General features: G+C 61.0%; 1 protein-coding gene across 4 annotated transcripts in view; it reads left to right on the forward strand.

The window, feature by feature from the left end:
• DNAJC5 (DnaJ heat shock protein family (Hsp40) member C5) overlaps nucleotides 1-14,869 on the forward strand; it is a 23,161-nt gene extending 8,292 nt beyond the window's left edge. For 3 of the 4 annotated variants that reach the window (XM_039864877.1, XM_039864876.1, XM_039864878.1), the window contains exons 2-5: nucleotides 9,508-9,625; nucleotides 10,335-10,548; nucleotides 11,091-11,262; nucleotides 11,712-14,869. In XM_039864877.1, coding sequence (XP_039720811.1) covers nucleotides 9,519-9,625; nucleotides 10,335-10,548; nucleotides 11,091-11,262; nucleotides 11,712-11,815 — 597 coding nt within the window. In that variant the 5' untranslated portion in view covers nucleotides 9,508-9,518 and the 3' untranslated portion in view covers nucleotides 11,816-14,869. Of the gene's footprint in view, nucleotides 1-9,507; nucleotides 9,626-10,334; nucleotides 10,549-11,090; nucleotides 11,263-11,346; nucleotides 11,421-11,711 lie in introns of all 4 variants that reach the window. The other variant, XR_005653241.1, reaches the window with a different exon arrangement.
• The last annotated feature ends 3,886 nt before the right edge of the window (nucleotides 14,870-18,755 follow it).

An 18,755-nucleotide genomic window follows, 5' to 3' on the forward strand; every position in this document is an offset into this window, starting at 1 on the left:
CTGCCTGACACCCGGCGTCTCTCCATTGGCCTTTCACGGTGTACTTGGTGTGTCTTACACTTGGTCTTCAACTAGGTTTGATGGAACAGTTTGATTTGGTCACAGTTGTGAGAGGCAGGCACCCTGACGCCGTGTCCGTCTGCTTCAGAGGCAGTCACCATGTGGGAAACACAGCCGGCCACCTCCCCAGGGGACTTCCACACAGTGCAGTCGCAGTGCAAGGAAGCTGTGCCGTTACCAGCAGGTGCGTTTCAGGGCACGTGCCTCCTGGAGCTGCAGATGCGGCGGCTTCGTCTGCCGGGTTTTATTTTGCGCACTCCTCATCGTGTGTCAGCTTCTGATTGTCCGCGGCAGGCCATGAGCTGCTCCGAGCCTGGGGCCTCTTGCAGCATGTTCAGATAGGTTCCCTCGCCTGCCCTGTCCCTGAGTGACTGTGAGAGTGCCAGTGTGGTCGTAGTCATGTTTCCATGCGTTGTTTGAGGTTGGGGTGACCTCCAGCTCAGGGGAGCGTTTTCCTGGCAGGCATTCACGGGGGTGACTCTGCTTGGTTGCCCGTCCCTTCTGCCTGTCCCGCCAGGACACAGAGTACCTGTAGTTGTCTTGGGTCTGCCTGCAGATCCTCGGCCGGTCTGCAGAGAGCCTGGAGAGCGGCCAGCAGGGCCTGCCTGGGTCGCACGGCACCCTGAGATCTCAGGCATCCTGAGGTCAGACGCCACCAGCTAAAAGCCCCGGCATGTGTCACCTGCCGAGATCAGCTTGTCGCCCGCCGTCTGGGCTGTTCACAGTGGGAAGCGGGCAGCTTCCTGGCCGTCTGCTCGCGGTGCTCGTGTCCGGAGTTGCTCTCTGGTGTCGAGTGGGGTGCACGCCGCCCGCCGCGTGGGGCGTGCAAAGGCTTCGAGCTGCCTGCCCAGGGGCGGGAAATTGCTTAGCCAGCGCGGCCCTGGCCTCGAACCCCGGGCCTCGAACCCCAGGTGCTCCCTCCGTGCCGTCGAGTCACTTCCCTGCCGCTTACACCTTGGGGTGAGCGGGTGGGGCCGAGGGTCTCCGGCAGAGGCGGGAGCACAGGCCGCCTTCCAGAGCGGCCCCTGGGCGACCTCGTGTCTCCTCTGCGGTCCTTTCGCTTGGCTTCTGACTCCCTTCTCCCGTCGGCTCGCCGTGCTCTGGGCTGAGTGCTCTGAACCCGTGGCTGGCGCGGGACCCAGTCACTCCTGCTGAGGAAGTTAACTCGGCAGGAGGCACCGAAGGCCCTGCGGGGACCTGGCACCTGCCTGGCCGCCCGCCCCAGGGAGCAGCCCTGGGCTGAGACTATGCTTCCTCCTCCTCCTCCTCCTCCTCCTCCTCCTCCTCCTCCTCCTCCTGCGGCCTCTGGCCTCCGACCTCAGGCTGTTGCTTCCTGCTGAGTTTGGAACTGTGAGGCAGACATCCTGCCTCTTAGAACAGGAGGACGCGGTCACTCTTCCCATGACCGCGTGCGGGCTCAGCGCCCGTCCCGGCACCTCCAATTTGAAGACTGGCGGGGAGGTCGCCCTTGAGGGACTGGTCTGTTTTAATCATTCTACCCTGTTTTAAGGCTGAGTGTCAGTGTTGCTTTTTAGTCTCAGAGTGAAGTCAGAAAGGTGAAATCTCTGGGGGTTCCTATGTTTCCCGTGACTTTAGCGGTCGCACAGACATGGAACTTGTGTAAGGTAGGGGTAGGGGTGACAGGAGACTGTGACGCGGGACCATATCTTAACGCGTTCCGTGTCCGTAGACTTGCTTATGGCTTCGGCGCACGTACCTGGGGTTAGTGGGTGGCCAATTCCTCTGTCCTGCAGTGTATTCATTTTTTTATTTTGGAATAGGTAATGTTTGGAGTTCCACGTTCAAAGCAGTGGCCTCCCGGGCCTTTTCGCTGTGTCCTGAGTCTGTCCCCAACCCGATCGTAGTTGGCGCCCATCCCAGACCCGCCTGCATTCTCACTGGCGCATCGTGGATTTTAAATGAAGCCCCCTCCAGAGGCGGGAAGCCGCCGTGCTCGGAACGCTGGTTGGATTTCACTTTTAGTATTTTTACTTTTAGCGAAGTTTTTCTCCTGTAGGATTAGGTCCGGAGCATACGACAGAGCAGCAGTGCCCTCCCCAGACGAGGTGTGTGCTGGTGGCCGCTCATATGTCACATCATGCCACTTTCCCGACTCGTCACCTAAGGGATTACCCACACCTTCTGTCCTGACTCGAGGCAGCAGCACCTTTGTTCTCCTGTCCCAGGGTCACTGCCTCCCTCGGCGGCTCTCGGGTGCTCACCTACAGGGCTTCGCCCTGCCCCAGCCGCAGCACACGCCGCCTCTGCCTGGCGTGTGTCCTTGCCTGTGCGAGCCTTTCTCTCCCTCCTCCAGCGTGCACTGTGTTTTGTGACTGTGTTGCTGGTCTGTAAGTTTACTGCAGAAAATCCACATATTTCCACTGGTGGAAACTGTGTTTCCTACAGCGCCAGGGACCCAGCCGTGGCCTCTGCCCTCAGGGTCCCTCGTAGCCTTTTTCTTAGTTTCGTGGTTTCAGACTCCCTGCCATACAGTGTGTCGCAGTCTGTCCAGCTGCATTCCTGGGACGCCCCGCGGTGGGCCGGAAGGCTGGGGAGCCCGCCTGGCAGCCCCAGAGGCCTCTGCACCTTGGAGGAGCATGCTGGGGGGAAGTGAGAGGCCCTCGGGTGGCCTTTACACTGCTTCAGGGCCTCCCTGCCGAGTGACACCACGCCAGCAGACTTCCGACCACAAAGCCTGGCCCTGGGGCACAGGGAGCAGACCTCTGCCTGCTGAGCGGGTGTGGCTCACGGGCCTTTCCTTCTGCTCGCTTTAAAACCCTCCTTGTCTTCATAATGGATGAACGTGGGGGAAACGCAGTTGTTTTAAGTAGTATTCTCTAGTGATGTGTGTAGAAGTACCAAAGAACTTGTAGTTTTTATAAACATTTTTGAAACTGCCTCAGATAACTTCAGAGGTTTTGAATGGACCGTGCTAAGAACGGAACAAAGTACAGTTGGCCCTCGAACCGCATGGGGGTTCAGGGTGCTGATCTTCCACGCAGTGGACAGTCTGAGCATGGCCCCCTCTGACCGCGAAGCCCAGCCTCAGACTGCACAGTCCCTGCTGAGTGGCCTGGAGGGAGGGCTGTGCCGTGCCGTGCCGTGCCGTCTCGGGGCGGTGGGAGGCAGCCCCAAACAGCCCTCCCACGGGTGCTGGCGGCGAGCTGGACGCCCCCGCAGGCCCCGGGAAAGACGGGTGCGTGTGGGGGCTGGTGGCACTCTGGGCAGCTGGTGTTGGGCTGCACCTGGTGCCCAGGTCACCTCCGGATGCCACGGCTCACCTGTGGATCACAAGACTTCAGAAGACAGTGTAGCACCATTTTCTTTTCTTAGTTTTCAGTTACAGTTGACATTCTGTATGAATTCGCATCAGTTTCTGGTGTGCGGCACAGTGGTGAGACATTTGTACACCTTACGAAGTGACCCCCCCCATTACTCTGTTCCACACCCGGCGCCACGCATGGCGGCAGCGGTACGGACTGTGTTCCCGTGCTGCGCTTCCCGTCCCGTGGCCGCTGCGTACGGCACCGTTGACTTTTGGCCCTGGGATTGGGAAGAATTTATTGAACAAAAACAAGGACAAAAATGGTTAAGTTCACAGAGTCGCTGCGTTCAGTTATGTAAAAACCAGGGGCTTTCGAAACACCCGCCACACAGCATGTAGCTCGCCCTGCGGAGCTGACTCTTAAAATGGTCGAGGCGCTAAATTTTGTTTTTACCACAGATAGAAAGCTTTAAGAACGTGCGTTCATGAGACGCCATAGCAAGTGGGAAGAACAGTGAACTAAGGCAGCGCAGCGTCCGTGACGATGGAGGGCGGCGTCCACTCTGAGCCTGTGGCTCCAGGCCCCGTCCAGGCCTCGGTGGGCCCCCTGTGGCGGTGCTCCCCTAACTGCTTGTGCCGAAGGACCAGATTCTGTGTTATTATTTCCAGTCCTTCACAGACCGATGGCACTTATAAGCCACAGTGAAAATGACCGACTAGAAAAATACACCACCAGCAAAACGTGTAAGCCCCCGATTTCTCCTCTTAGATAAACACCCAGTGAAATGGACCTTTTTTGATGGGCTGTCCCTTCAGCCGTCACACGTACAGGCGTGTGTGACCCTTGCCTCCTCAGGGTGTGGGGCAGCCCTGCAGCACGCCCCACCCCTGATGTGCCCCGTTCTCTCCGTTGGTGCAGTTCTGTCCCTTCGAGAAGGCTGTGCCAGCGGAGTCGGCACGTGCGTCCCTGAGGCTGGCCTTGCACTCCGTGTGGCGTCTTTGAGGGTCCCCAGGTGGAAAGGCGCCCGCGTCGCTGGTGCCATGTCTTCGTGTTGCCTCTCTGGTTTGTGGCCACTCACAAGGACACGTGTCCTTGGGTGTGGCGATCATGTGTGTTCACCAGCAGGTTTTCGGTGTCGGTGGCTGTTTCCGAGCGCTTGGATTGGTGCTCGGCTGGGGGCTTGCTGGGTCGCGTGACACGTCTACGTTGACTTCACGAGAAGCTTCCCAGCCCTTGCTGGAGTGGCCACCCGTCTGTGTCCCCAGCAGGTGAAGGTTCTGGGTCTCGTCCGCCCGCCCTGGCACTGGGTGCTGCTGTGGTTTTCGAGGCTATTCGGAGGGGTGGATGGGGGGTCTCCTTGTAGCCCTAACTTGCGCTTCCCAGAGGGAGGGAGCGGCCAAGCGCCGTCTCCCCACGCGTGCGTGGTCACGGTCGCGCTGTAGCTCACTCCTCCGTGCCAGCACTGCCCTCAGAGCCGCACTGCGGGGCAGCTCGGGGTTCAGAGCCGCGTGTCACAGCGGAACCTGGGCCGGCCGAGCGCCCTTGGCTGGGAGAAGCCACGCAGATTGTCCAGCACGGGGCACGAGGGAGCTGCGGCCACGCCCAGCAGGGTTGTAGGGACACGTCGCGTTTCACGGGCAAGTCCCAGACGGCTGTGTTCAGTGTTAGACCGTTTTTTTAAGCTCAGAAAGTTAAAACCGAGTAGTGTTTGGGGAGAAGCACACGAGGCGGTTTCTTTGGAGCGATGGTCTCGTCCGCTGATCGGGAAGCGCGCCACTTCCCCTCCGTGTCCGAGGGAGGTTTCGTCGGGAATGGACTTGCGGTTTGGTAGGCCTTGCCCAGCACTTGAGCGACGTGCTCCCCTGCCTCCCGTGGCTTCTGATGAAAAAGCCGCAGCGTGGGTGCTTGGCCCACTGTGTGCGTCCGCTTCCTCTGACCGCGTTCGCGATTTCTCTCCACCTTTGGGCTCCGGCGGTTTGACTGCCGTGTGCCCTGGTACGGCTTTCTTCATCCAATTCTGCGCCCTGCATCCCGAGCTGCCGGTGTTGCCTGTCCCCATAAACGTGTGTCCCGGAGGACTGCATTCACCCTGATTGCAGGGGTGCCCCGGCACCAGGCTCACTCCACGGTGTCAGGTGTCCTGCTCACGGCCGTGGCCCTGGCTCCCGGCGTGGAGAACGGTGAATGCCGCATGAGACAGACGCGTGTCTGCGGACGCACGGGCACAGAGGTCGTCGCCATTCCTCCCGTGCAGTGTTACAGCGTCACCGTGCTGCCACCCACAGCTCTCAGTGGTCGCAGGGAGTGACCGCTAGGGCGTCTTCTCACGGACACGTCTGTGTCGGGTGCGGTCAGCGGGCTTCGCTCCTGGCACTGGACAGTGGACCTCGTTTCTGTGTGCCGCGGTCCATGTCGCATGGCGATTTCGGCGACACTCGGTTGGAATCAGACTGCGTGCGGGTTTGTGGCTGGGAGGGTCCGTGTGCGTGGCATGTGGGCTGTGGCGGTCTCCGCTGGCGTGGTGTCTGAGCACCCTCCCTCCACCCGGCCCGGGGTCAGCACTTCCTTCAGCCCGGCGGGATGTCCGGGAGCCTGGGAGACACGGTGGGCGAAGCAGCCATCACAGCCCTCCTGGCGGAGGGCCCTTGCTCGCCTGGGGCTTTCGGGTGGCGGTGTCATAACTGCAATGTTTCTTCGCAGTAGCATCTGTTCTGTGGCTTTCAAATTTGTCTTCTGGAGTAAATCTCCCCACCGGCTGTCTGCTGGCTGTCTGGGCGCTGCCGGAGAAAATAGTAAATCACTGTCTACGGCAGGAAGAACAGACTGGTCAGGGACGACACTGCGCACTCTTGGGGGGTGTCTGTCAGAAATGCCATCACCTGTCACACATGCTCCCCAGCAGTTTCGATGTGCGGGGCGCCCTGTCTGGCCTGATGGCTTCAAGTTGCAGCAGCTTTCTGTGAATTTTGCTCTCTCGATTGAAAAGATATATGCAGAACATTTCTTCCCTAAGTCACATAGTGTGTGCCTATGTGTTTTATGTGAAGTTAATTTTGAAAACTAAAAATTGTCGCATGCACTACACCGTTCCCTGTCCGTCGGACGTGAGCAAACGTCACTGTCTGTAAGACCTGACTGACTTCCCTCAGGAATCCACGGGGGCACCGTTATTGGACCTCTGGGGCTGTGCTGCTTCTGTAGTTAGGGCCGCTTTGTTGGGCACAGCCATGCCTGTTTTTCTGCACATCGTGCACTGTCGTGCCTCAGAGGCAGAGCTGGGGGCTGGGGACATGGCGAGGGCGCAGCCCGTGTGGCCCCAGGGAGCGGGTGTGCACTGTCCTGGTCACGCCTGCTCTGGAGTAGATAACGCTTTGAGGACGGAGTCAGAGTGACCGGGGGAGGGCGCCGGCTTCCGCTGTGTCCGGCCTGCGCTTTTCTTGTGTTTTTCTCCTTCGCTTCAATAAAGTAAACGAGGCTCGAGCTGTCCAGAGCCATCACTGTGCTGTCCGCCATCTCCCTGAAGTACGAGGAAAGCTGGTCCTTCAGCCCTCAGCTGGTGATGTCAGAAACTCCGGATGATGTGAGCACGGATGGCGAGGGGTCTGCGTTAGGGTGTTCGCTGGTTCCTAGGAAAATTTGGGGTTGGCTGGACCCCGGGTGACTGGACCCTTCGTCTAGGCAGTGGCCAAAACTGACCCCAAACGAACAGCTTTCTCTTGGATCTGACGGCAGGGGCTCTGTAGGGACTGCATTGAAAGACTTACCGGGTGCAAGAGGGAGGGCAGCACACGAGGGTGAGCTCCAGACCCNGCAGACGGTGCCGAGTGCTCACACATGTTTTCCTGCCCATGCACACTGGGGACAGACAGTTTGATTTATAAGTTACACACAGTGAGATTAACGACAATATCTAATAGTGACGGGGAGCGATGTGCTGTAACTAAAGTTACATGGTTGGCTTCGGGGCCATTGTTCAGTAGAGTAAGGGCGGCTTGACACAGGCCGTGACATCGCAGCAGCCGGTCCGGTCGCCAAGGCAGGCAGGGGACGTAGCGTGGAGCTGCGGGGCGCAGGGATGGGCCACGGCCGCTTGGGGTCGAGCGGGGCGGCGTGCGACTCCCCACGTGACTCAGAAGGGCGTGCCCTGTAAAATTTATGAATTATTTCTGGAAATTTCCATTTACGATTTTCAGACCGCGGTTGGCCGAGACCGTGGAAGTGAAACAGCGGTTTTGGGGATTTCTGTGGTAAACTCTCAAGTTGTTTGCTGCTTTTACATAAAAGAGGTTGCTTTAAATGTTAAACTTATGTCCTGAGACCTTGCTGAATTCATTTACTCTAGGTCTTTTTGTAGATTCTGTAGGACTTTCTATGTAAACAGCCAAGCCATCTAAGAACGGGGACAGGTATGTCTCTTCGCGTTCGTGTGTTTAAAATCCGCTGCTCTGCCATCTTAACTGGAAGCGGGTGCTTTTTGTCTTTATTCACCTTGCTGCGGTGTCAGGCGCCCCGGAGCGGAGCTGGACCAGAGCGGTGCGGGCCGGCCGGGCCGGCCAGCCCGGCCAGCCCCGCCACAGCGCCAGCTGCGGGTCTCGCTCAGCTGCCCGTCAGTCTGAGGATGGTCCTTTCTGTTCCCGATGTGCCGAGAGGTTTTTAAAGCGTGCGTTGGTGTTGGGTTTTTACTGAATACTTCCACGAATCGTGTGGTTTCTCTTGCTCTATTAATAAAGTGAATCACATTGATTTACTTTGAAATGTTAAATCACGCTGGCATTCCTGGGATAATTTCTAGTGGATCAGGATTTGTGTAACTTTTTGTGTGTTCAGGTTCAGTTTGCTGGTGTTTTGTTAAGTATTCTGCGTCTGTGTTTGTGGGGCGTTTTTCCGGTGTTGTCTTCGTTAGCGGCAGGGCGGGCGTGCTGTTCTCCAGAACAAGCTGGGAAGGGTTCCCTCCTGCTCGGTTTTTGAAAAAACGTATCTGAAATTGATGTGATTTCTTCCTTGACTATTTAGTAGAAAAACCATCTGGGCCTGAAGTAGTCTTTCTGGAAATGTTTCCTATTTCAAATTCAACTTTTATAATGGCTATAGGGCTATTCAGATTTTCTGTTCCATTTTCTGTTAGTTTTTGGTAAATTGTATTATTCAAGATATTTGTCCATTTACTCTTAATTTCTTGGCATAAAGTCCGTAATCTTTCATTATCTCTCTCGTGCCCGTAGGGTCTATAGTAAGGACCGACCCTCTGTCTTTCTTTCCCTGTGGTGCTAATTTCTGTGTGGGTTTTTTTTTTCCCCCCATCAGTCTGGCCAGTCCTGTATCAATTTTGTTGTTTTCAAAGAACCACCTTTTGGCTTTGTTAAATTTCTGTTTATCTGCTTTCCGTTTTGTTGATTTCTGCTGTTACCCCCTTTCGTTTCTGCGTTTTTTAGCGTTATGAGGTTGAACCTTAGGTGTCGATTAACATGTTGTGCTTTGTTCTTATTAAATTCAGAATATTTTCTATGTGTTTCTTAGGAGTGTGTTGTACCTAAGATACTTGAGGTTTTCCTAAATATCTTCCCATTGGGTTCTTGACTTAATTCCGTTAAGGTCGGGACGCGCTGTGGGTGACTTCAGCCCATTTAAATTTCTGAACCTTGTTTCAAGGTGCAGCACGTGGTGCGTGTTGGTGGTTTTTATCAGAGTGTGTGATCTGCGGGTGTTGGGGGTCGGGGTGGCTGGTCGTCAGTGCTGCTCCTGGGAGTTCGGCTTTGGCCCTGCTGTTCGTTTTCCCAGCGCGGTCAGTTCCCGAGGAGGGGACTGAGGTTCTTGTCGCCAGTGGGTGGTCTGTTTCTCCCTGCGACCCCATGTCCGTGCGTTCTGCGGCTGTCTTGACGGCGTGTCCCTTGCAGACGGCCCCTGGCTGAGTCTGCGTTGGCGGCCGCCTGACGGTGCCGCCCTCCTGTCAGCTTTCGAGCCGCACTCTCTGTGCCTGCCACGTAGGGCTCCAGGTACGCGTGCTGACAGTCTCCTTGGGCCGCGGTGTTGTGGCGTCGCTGCTGCAGTCACGTGACACGCTTCCGGACACCGACCCCACAAACGGTGCTGTGACCCTTCGCGCAGAGTCGTCACGTGGGGTCGAGTGTGCGCCCCGCGGCTGGAGTCTTCCCGCTTTCCGACGTTCCCGGTTTCCCCGTAGGACAGCCTGCCATGGCGGATCAGAGACAGCGCTCGCTCTCCACCTCCGGGGAATCGCTGTACCACGTTCTCGGGCTGGACAAGAATGCGACGTCAGATGACATCAAGAAGTCCTATCGGTAAGAGGCCCGTCGTGCCCCCGAGTTCGATGCGCCTCGACCGAGAGCCACCGCGTGTGCTCTTTCCCAGCCGACGCAGCGTGTCGTGTGTTCCCTCGTAGCTCGTGGTCACTGCACCGGCGTGGCCTTGGCAGCAGCAGACAGCACCTTGTCAGTGACACAGACTGCCCTGGAGCAGGCAGTTCCGTGGGCAGCAGGGGTGAACCTGCTGGGTTGGGGCCTTAGAGTGATGATAGGACCTGCTGACCCTGTTGTAGCCTTCCGGTTGGACTTGAACTTAACCCTTATGTGCCATTTCGTTGGTTAAGCTGTGAGAGACAGGCACCGTGGCTGATCCAGACACCGGATCCAGACCTCTGTGTTTTGCCTGTGTCATTGTGAAGCACGTGGTAAATGCCTCGTTGCAGCCGCCTCGTGTGCCACTTGGCTTAGCAGGCATGCAGTCCGCCGCTGGCAAGCCAGGGGTCAGCAGGAGGGTCTGCCTGCCCCGCTGGGCACTCGCGCCGTGGACCTGCTCCTGTGGGCCAGGGCGTCTGGGCGGGAGGCTCACCTTGGAATGGTGGCAGATCGTTCTCTGACCCTGACAGCCTCGAGCCCTGTGGGCAGTTGGTTAGAAAGCAAGTTGGTAACAGGCCAGCGTCCCTTCAGCTGGCCCCTCTGCCCGGTGGATGGACACGAAACAAGACCGAGGACTGGTTTTGGTTTGCAGGAAACTTGCCTTGAAATATCATCCTGACAAGAACCCCGACAACCCCGAGGCCGCAGAGAAGTTTAAGGAGATCAACAACGCGCACGCCATCCTGACGGACGCCACGAAAAGGAACATCTACGACAAGTACGGCTCGCTGGGGCTGTACGTGGCCGAGCAGTTCGGGGAGGAGAACGTGAACACCTACTTCGTGCTGTCCAGCTGGTGGGCCAAGGTGAGCAGAGCCAGGGTGGCGGGGCCGACCCCCGGTGCACTGAGTGTCACCCCGGCAGGACGCCGGCCTCCGTTGGGGCACTCGAGCCGCGTGGTCCCCACCCCTGAGAGCTGGTCCCGGGCCTGTGGCAGCCTGTCACACAGTGGGCGTGGGCAGAGCGGGCAGTCGCCTGCCTGCGATCTGTGCCGAGCCGGGGTGTCCACAGCCCTCGGTCACTGAGTTTTGGGGAGGGTCCAGGCGGGGAGACAGCGTCACCCCTGTCACGTGTAAGGCCTCGGGATGTGACAGTCCAGGGCGCTGGGCGCAGGAAGCCCGCCGGCAGCGCCTGCTGTTGGCTCTCGTCCCCTCCCTGTCTCTCCCGTTGCTTGTCTCTGAGCAGCGGGTCCCGGCCCCTCCGGCCGCCCGTCGTCAGCCCTCTCTCCACCGCCTGCCCTGGAAGGCACTGTTCTCGCGCGGAGCCCCGGGTGTCCGCCTGTCGTTCTGTTGGGGGGCACGGGCCTGGGGGCCCCCGCAGCGCCACCCAACACCCCTGCTCCCCCCAGGCCCTGTTCGTGGTCTGCGGGCTCCTCACCTGCTGCTACTGCTGCTGCTGCCTCTGCTGCTGCTTCAACTGCTGCTGCGGGAAGTGCAAGCCGAAGGCGCCCGAGGGCGAGGACGCCGCCTTCTACGTGTCCCCCGAGGACCTGGAGGCGCAGCTGCAGTCTGACGAGCGGGGTGAGTGTGCGTCCCAGCCGGCGTGCGTGCGTGGGGTGCAGCCAGCACCGGCCCTCAACACCGTCCACCTGTCTCGTCAAACAGGCGGGCACTGACTCTGTGCCGGGAGTGTGTGTGGTGGCAGCTGGGACTGTTTGGTGTGAACGTGGACACCGGAGGTAAAAGCAGACGACGCACAGGGCCACCCCACCCGCACCGTGGTAGCCGTAGTTCTGAGGGACCAGAAGGCGGGGCGGGGCTGCGGGCTGGTGGTGACCGGAGGTGACGGAGCAAGGTTGTGCTGGGTGGAGGTCGAATGGCCTCTCTCTTCCAAGCGCTCGTCCCGTGACCTCTGGCCCCGGTAGAGCGAGCAGGTGAAGGAGCACTGTCACCGGAGGATGGCGGTGTCGGGGGCCAGACGGCGAGGCTGCCACCCTCGTGCGACGGACACGTGTGTGCTTGCTTTCCAGAGGCCACAGACACACCGATTGTCATACAGCCGGCGTCCGCCACGGAGACCACCCAGCTCACGGCCGACTCCCACCCCAGCTACCACACCGACGGGTTCAACTAAGCTCAGAGCTGCCGTGATTAGAGGACGAGTCAGCGCCCGGCCACCTCCACCTTAGAACCATGAACTGTAGTCACTGGGACGGGGCCGCGGCCCCTGCCTCCGAGCCCGCCCGCCCGCCCGCCCGCCCCCGGCACGTGAAGTGCGTCGCATGCGGTGTGAAGCGGTTTAGCTACGTGTCGTCTCCTGTCTTTCCTTTTTAATAGCATGTATGGGGTCACGTTCCATGTCCGTCTATCCGTCGTGGGCGTGCTGGCCGGACGCCAGGGCCGCCTGGGGCTTCGGGTCGGGTCGGATCAGCGCCGTGCGCCCAGCATGTCACGTGGTGTCTCCGGGCCGGGCGGCCTCCCCCTCCTGCTCCTGGGCCCTGTGGACACTGCTCCACGTGACCGCAGGTGCCGTCGACGCCCCGCGGTGGTGGCCCTGGGGACAGTTGGCATGGGACCCGTGCACCTGGTGCGCGTGGCCCTGTGGTGGGTCTTCCCGTGGGTGAGTTTGCTGGGGTGTGGGGAGGCCCTGGTTCTGAGCCACCTTCTCTGCCTGTGTCTGCCCGAGCCCCCCCACGCCCCACGGGCCACATTCCACGTTCCCCCTGCCCCGACCCTTGCACACCCCGCATGCCCGTGGGGTCTCTCCAGCCCTGCTCAGGCCCCTGGGAGTGGTGGCCGCGGCCGTTAGTCTGCCTGCGGGCCAGTCCGGTCGTGATGCACCCTGCCCCCACCCCGCTCCCTCAGCCACTCCTGTCTTCGTCGATGCTTCAGGCAGGGCTGCAGATGCTGGTCCTGGGGGAGGCCGGCGGGCCAGAGGCTGGGTCCCAGGATCCCCAGTGCCCTTTGGCTCGTTAGCCACAACCGGGCCAGAGCCCTTCTCGCCACGGTCGTGAGGGGAAGTGTCCGTGAACCGCCGGAAGCCAGTCTTTCTCATCCGTGTCCAGACCTCGTGGGGTGCCCCTGCTGCAGGGGCTGAGGGACCATGGGTACAGAGGGGCCCCCGGGGCCTGGTCCTGGGTTTCCGGGGGGGGTGAAGGACAAGCAGCGGAAGGCCACACGTTGGCCTGGATGGGCTGGCGGAGCAGGGCACATTCCCGAGGCTGGGAGGGGTGGCGTCAGGACAGCCGGGCACTCGGGAAGCAGTGCCGGGCAAGGGTGCTGGGAGGCTCTGGCAGGGCCACTGCGTCGCCCGGCTGCCGGTCGAGCACACTAGCTGGCCGAGTACTGGGGCCTCGGGCAGGCGTTTGGTCCTGTTTTGTTTGGGTTTTTGCTCGTTAGGATGGTCGTGGTGACATCGGTGAGAGGGGCTGTGCGCTGTGGCGGTCAGTCAGGGCGGTTCGCCGAAGCTCGGCGTCTCGTGAAGAGGAGGAACGCTCTACCTGGGCCCTTGGGAGGAGGCGTCCTCTGTGCCCGGCCCCGTGCACCGGCAACAGGGTTCGCCCGAGGGGTGAGGCCACAGGCAGCCTCCGTGAGGTTCTGGAGGTAACGGAGGAAATGAGTTGTCTTCTCCCCAGGACGGTCAGGGACCCGCTTTAAACCTGGGGCCCCGTCGCCCGTGCCCACGTGAGCCCCTTGCTGGGCGTCTTCTCGTTCAAAGTCCTGTGGGTCTTTTCCTAGGTACCCAGGCCCCCTGGGGCAGGGCAGTTTGGCAGAGGTGGGGGCGACGTCGGCCTCGGCCCGAGGCTGGGTGGGATCCAGGCCTTTTCCATGCTCTGCTGTGATCGCCGTGAGGCCTCGTCCCGTTGGGGACACGGACCTTCAGCGCAGTCCCTCTGCGGTCTCCTGGTGGTCAGTGTTGTCAAGTCCGGAGAGGCCTCCCCTGTCTGTGTGCCAAGTGGGGGACACGGCACCTCAGCCCTCACTCGGGGCTGCCTGGAGCCAGGACCCCATGTGGCCAGTGTTGGCGGGGCGCACGGAGCCTGTCCCGTTGTGCCAGGGGCGGGACTGGCCCGACAGGCATGCAGAGCCATGGGTGCCCCGCGGGTCCCGGGGGCGGTGGCCGTCGGCATAGATTCGCCCCTGCTCGTTGGCGCCCTGTCTCCCTTCGGCTTCCCTCCTGCTTCACTCTGCTCTAGAGGTCGTGCCCTGCCCTGTGCGCACTCCCTGGGGTCTGATCCACGTGGGTGCCCTGCCCGGACCACTCACCGCCGGCTGGCCGTGGTCGCTCTGCCGGGGGCGCACAGCCAGCGCTGGCGCCTGTCCTGCTGGGGGCGGGTTGTGACGGGTGTGGAAGTCACTGATCTCATTCCTTTCTCCTATCTGAGTTGTGAACCCATGTGACACAGCACTGACCTGTTTGTTTTCTCATCTTGGTTGTGAACCGTCCTCCTGTGGAATTGGCAGGGCTGGCATCCGTGTGCGCTGGAGGTGGGCCGTGGCTGGGCAGTACCGGGACCGGCAGCTCCAGCTGGGCCTCTGGTCCCTTCAGAGTTGGGCGGAGCAGCTCGCTGAGACCTTTGCTGGTGCCCGTCCTGCAGTGGCCGGGCGGGGCCCCTCAGGGCCAGCTTCTCTAGAGTAGGGTACCAGGGCTGCCGTGCCGGCGAGTGTCCCTGTGTGACATCTAGGAGGTGCCTGGAAACCTTTTCCTACCTTGAAATTTTAAACCAACGTTCGAAGCATCAGACACAATCAGTGGCAAAGCTGCGTTCTGAGCGGGTCTCTGTCCTGACGACAGGTCAGCCCTGGAGGGGGCGGGGGGGGGTGGGGGACGGGGGCCACGCAGCGCTGTCCTCCAGCACCGGGCCGGTTGGGCCCTGCCCACAGCACCCGTTGGTGGATCTCGGTTCCCTGAGAATGGGTCATGTGTCACCCTGAGTGAAAGCGGCAGTCCACACTGAGACAAACCCACCTCATTTATAAGAACTAAGTGTAACTGCATGGAACCCATCGTCCGTGCCCAGCTTTGTCCTGTGACTGGAACCCGACCAAGGTGGGGGTCCCTCGGGCATGTGCCCCCTGGGGGCCAGGCTGGGGTGACCACAACAGTTTCCCGTGGCAATCTCTGTCTCGTATGTCTGGATGTCGACTTCAAATAACTGTTGTAAAATAAATGTTTTCACTGCAGAAATGTTTTCGCTGTGCATTTCATTTAATGACCCTGCAGAGTCCAGTCTGGGGGCATCTTACAGCAAAGGGCCGGGACCTCACTCCCATCTGCCTGGCCCGAGTGTGGACTGACGCCCCGCCCTCCACCTTCCATCTTCCAAACACGGGCGTCGGCGTGAAGAAGGGACGTCGGAGCCCTGAGACCCGCGGCCAAGGGCAGTTTGACTGGGTTCTACAGCCCTCCTGGGGCAAGTCCAGGCAAGCTGGTGACCAGCACCATTGTCCCTTTGGCCTCTTCCTGCCCCGCACCCAGCGATGGCTTCCTGCTGCCTGTGAGTGGCCGTCCAGTGGGAAGAGCTGGGCTGCAGCTGGCCGGCAGGTCCTGAGCCTGGGCCTCGGGCTGCAGAGCAGGCCCCTCCTCAGCTGCCGCACGGGGGGGGGGTGGGGGGGGGGCGGGGATAGCAGAGAGCACCTGGTGCAGGCTGGCCAGCCCCTCCCGTCCCCAGGACAGTGATGGCAGTGTGGTCGGGGTGGTGGCCATCACAAGCGGCCTGTGCTCTGTGCTGGCCCTTGGGCAGCTCCGTCTATGGCCACCTCTGATCCTGGCCACTCAGGCAGGCTTCCAGGTCTTGCCTTGCCACCTGCCCCACCCAGGCATCTGTGGAGCACTGAGGTCTTCATTCCTGGACACTACTGCCCCGTCCTGGGTCGACTCCAAGCCGACAGTGGCCCAGCACTGCAAAGGGCATCTAGATCTGTACACACCCACCCTCCTCCCGGGCCCCGGAGCAGCCACGCTCCCCAGGGGCTCCCTCCCCGCACCATGTGATGACTGAGGACAGCCACCTGTGTGCGCGCTTCCTCGCCCCCAGTAAGCACCCTCCGCAGGCCTTGCAGGGGGCAGCCGCTCTGCCTCGGGGCCTGCGTCCCCACGTCCCTCTGGACACCTGTCATGCAGGGCAGCGGGGCTGGCCTGAGGCGCTGGCATCAGGTGGGAGAGGCCACCCTGACCCACGGTGCCCCTGGGTTGTGGCAGCAGCTGTGTCCAGAAAACCAGGCCACAGGAGCCACTCTCCACTCAGGTCACCGTCCCCTCACACTGTGCCCCTTGGGTTCTGGGTCCTTCTGGGCCTTGCTCTTAGCTCAGGGCCAGGCAGAAATACCTGAAAAAATTAAGTGGCATCAAAACAGTAATGTCACCGACACCTTGAAACAAATCCTCCATTCGGGCATGTGAAGTCGTTTGGTTTCAGTTCTCCATAAAGGAAAAGTGACGGTGAAAACCCGTTTGTACCCGTCTCCCCAGCCCATTACCCACTCCCAGCCGAGGCCACTAGTAGGTCAGACACTTTCTGCCCATGGTTTGAAACCTGCCCACAGCTAACTCGCATCGCTGAGTTCTAAAGCGTCCCCATTCAGTGGGTTTTTAATGAATCCGGTGACCACCTGCAGGTCTCGGGCCTGAGTTCTCACTGCCCCACAGGGTCTGTCTGCCCTGGGGGTAACCGCAAGAGCCCCGTGGTCTTGCTGGTGGAGGACACGGGTTTTAGCTCTGCACCGGAAGCAGAGTGGTCCTGCCCCACCCGGCAGGGGCCTGAAGACTTGGCTTTGATTGGTGGCCCTAAACCAGTCAGCCTTTTGGCGTTCCCGTGGTCCACAGTCCCCTCCTCCGACAGCCATAGGTCCTCAGACGATTTTCCTTTTTGTCTATTCTTGATTTTCTTAATTAGGCAGAGGCAATATTTACCACGTGTGAATCTCAGAACTATAAACACCACCAAGCCTCCGCCCCGCCTCCTTGCGCAGGGCCACGCTCTCCCGCCCTGTCCTTGGGGACCAAGGGCCACGGCCAGGCCCGGCTGAATGGTGCTTGCGGAGACTGTGCACGTCTGCCTGGCACCCCACCGCGACCTGCCAGGAGCGCTACCAGGAACCCCGGGCACCTCGAGCGCCACGGGCAGGTGCCGGGGCTCTCGGGGCGGCGCGGGGCGAGGTCCTCAGGGACAACGGGGCCTACCCGAAGCTGGGACCCCCAACCCCATCCCGTGGACCCACCGCGTCACATGGGCTCCACCAAGCCGGGACCCCTGGCTCCAGCAGCCTGCGCCGGCAGTGAGTGGTCCCCAGGGGCGCCCTGGGCCGGGACAACCCAGAAAGGCCTCCTGGCAACCGCACACCGGGTCCTGCATCAGATGCCCCACCTGACTCCTGCGAACTGTGCCGTCCGGTGTCACCATTTCAGTGGTTTATTCCAGAAACTGGACGGATGACCAGCAAGTGGTGGTCGCAGTCGCGGGTGCCCGAAAAAGGCGAGGGCAGGCATGGGGTCTGGAGCCCCGGCTCCCTCTTGTTCGACAACCGCAGCAGCAGGCAGGACTCGGGGCGCAGGGCGCGCAGGACCCACGCGAGGCGGGGACGCCGCCGGGTCTGGAGGAGCCCCCAGCGGCACCTGCGCGGTTGCCAAGCAGCATCTCCCGGAATCTGGGCGGCAGCAGCGCTGTCGCCCCTCCCCCCCGCACCCGTCCCCTTGCTTTGGGTCAAATCGAGGCCAAGGCCAGCAGCGCTGGGCAGAAACAACACTGGCAGGTTTCTGCCGTGGGGCCGCCCTGTCCCCAGGCCGCCCGTACCCCCTAACTGCCGGAGTGGACCTCCTGTTCCCAGCCAGAACAAACCCTGTGGCACTCCAGTTCAGTGTGGATTTCCCAGAACTCAGGCTGTGCCCGAGGCACTGCCCACCCCACCCCCACCCCGCTCCAGGCCCACAGCAGCACCACGTGGCACCTCAGTTTCCAGGCTGCGCTCCCCCAACCAGCTTGGTCAGGGACGCATGCTGGGCCTGGGGCAAGGAGATCCAGGCCACATGGCCCCAGGACATTCTTGGCCCCCAGCTGGAAGCCAGTTGGTGACCAGATGCGCCAAGAGCCCTGTGCCCAGAGCAAGGCCCACCCGCCTGGCGGTTGCCCCACCGAAGTGGCCATTGCTCCCAGCCCTCCCCTCCTCTGGCCTCGTCCTGCAGCAGTCACAGACATGGGGCCCTGCCACCCTTCTAACTCAAGCACAGCCCAATTCCGCCTGCTCCCCCTCGGCTCCTCCCCTCCCACTCCCCTCAGACTCTCAAGCTTGACTTGGAGACCTGGCCCCAGGGACCAGGAGCCCAGGCGGCTAGCGGGGTGCTTCCTGGCTCCAGGGGGCCCAGCTGAGGTACCCCCTGGAGGGCAGAGTCCTTCCCTGGGCCCACCAGCCCTCCGGCCCCTGCTGCTGACACGTACAGTGTGCTCGCATGACAACCGCGTGTGCCTAGTGCTGGGCCTGAGTCTATTTTCTGGTCCAGAGGGTGGCCCGGGCTCCCTTCTGCCAGGCCAGGGTCCCCTCCCGCCCCTATGGCAACTGCTGGTGGGGAAGGGGCAGCACCTCCCGGGCTGACGAGCCTGAGAGTGCCTCTGGAAACATCATTCTCAGGTTAGACAGTCCTGGAGGGGCTGCCCCAGGCGGCTGACGGAGCCTCTGCAGGCAGTCTTTCCTTAAGGACCCACACCCCGAGTGTCACAAGTAAGCTGGGCAAGTACAGGGAGGAGCTCTAGGTCTCCATCCCAGCCACCCCTCCCTGTCAGGCTCTGCAGGTGCCCAAGACTGCAGCCCCCTCCTCACAGCTGTCCTCTCTCCCCCAGGTGCGACACCCCCACCCAGTCCTCAGCCTCGGCTGGACTTGGAGGAGCCCAGGTGCCCAGAAAGGCAGCACGAGGACCCCTAGCTCTCATCCCCATCAGTCTGTTGTCCTGGAAGGGCACCGCCGCAGGCTTCTCCTTAGACTGGTTTCCCGAGGAGCCCAGCACTGTTCCCGGGAGAGTCTGGGACCTTGGCCCTGGTCCTGTTTCTGGAGCTGGGGCCCACCCAGAGGCCAGAGGGAT

Source organism: Pteropus medius, unplaced genomic scaffold (assembly GCF_902729225.1).
Source record: "Pteropus medius unplaced genomic scaffold, Ma_sr-lr_union100, whole genome shotgun sequence".
Taxonomy (NCBI): domain Eukaryota; kingdom Metazoa; phylum Chordata; class Mammalia; order Chiroptera; family Pteropodidae; genus Pteropus; species Pteropus medius.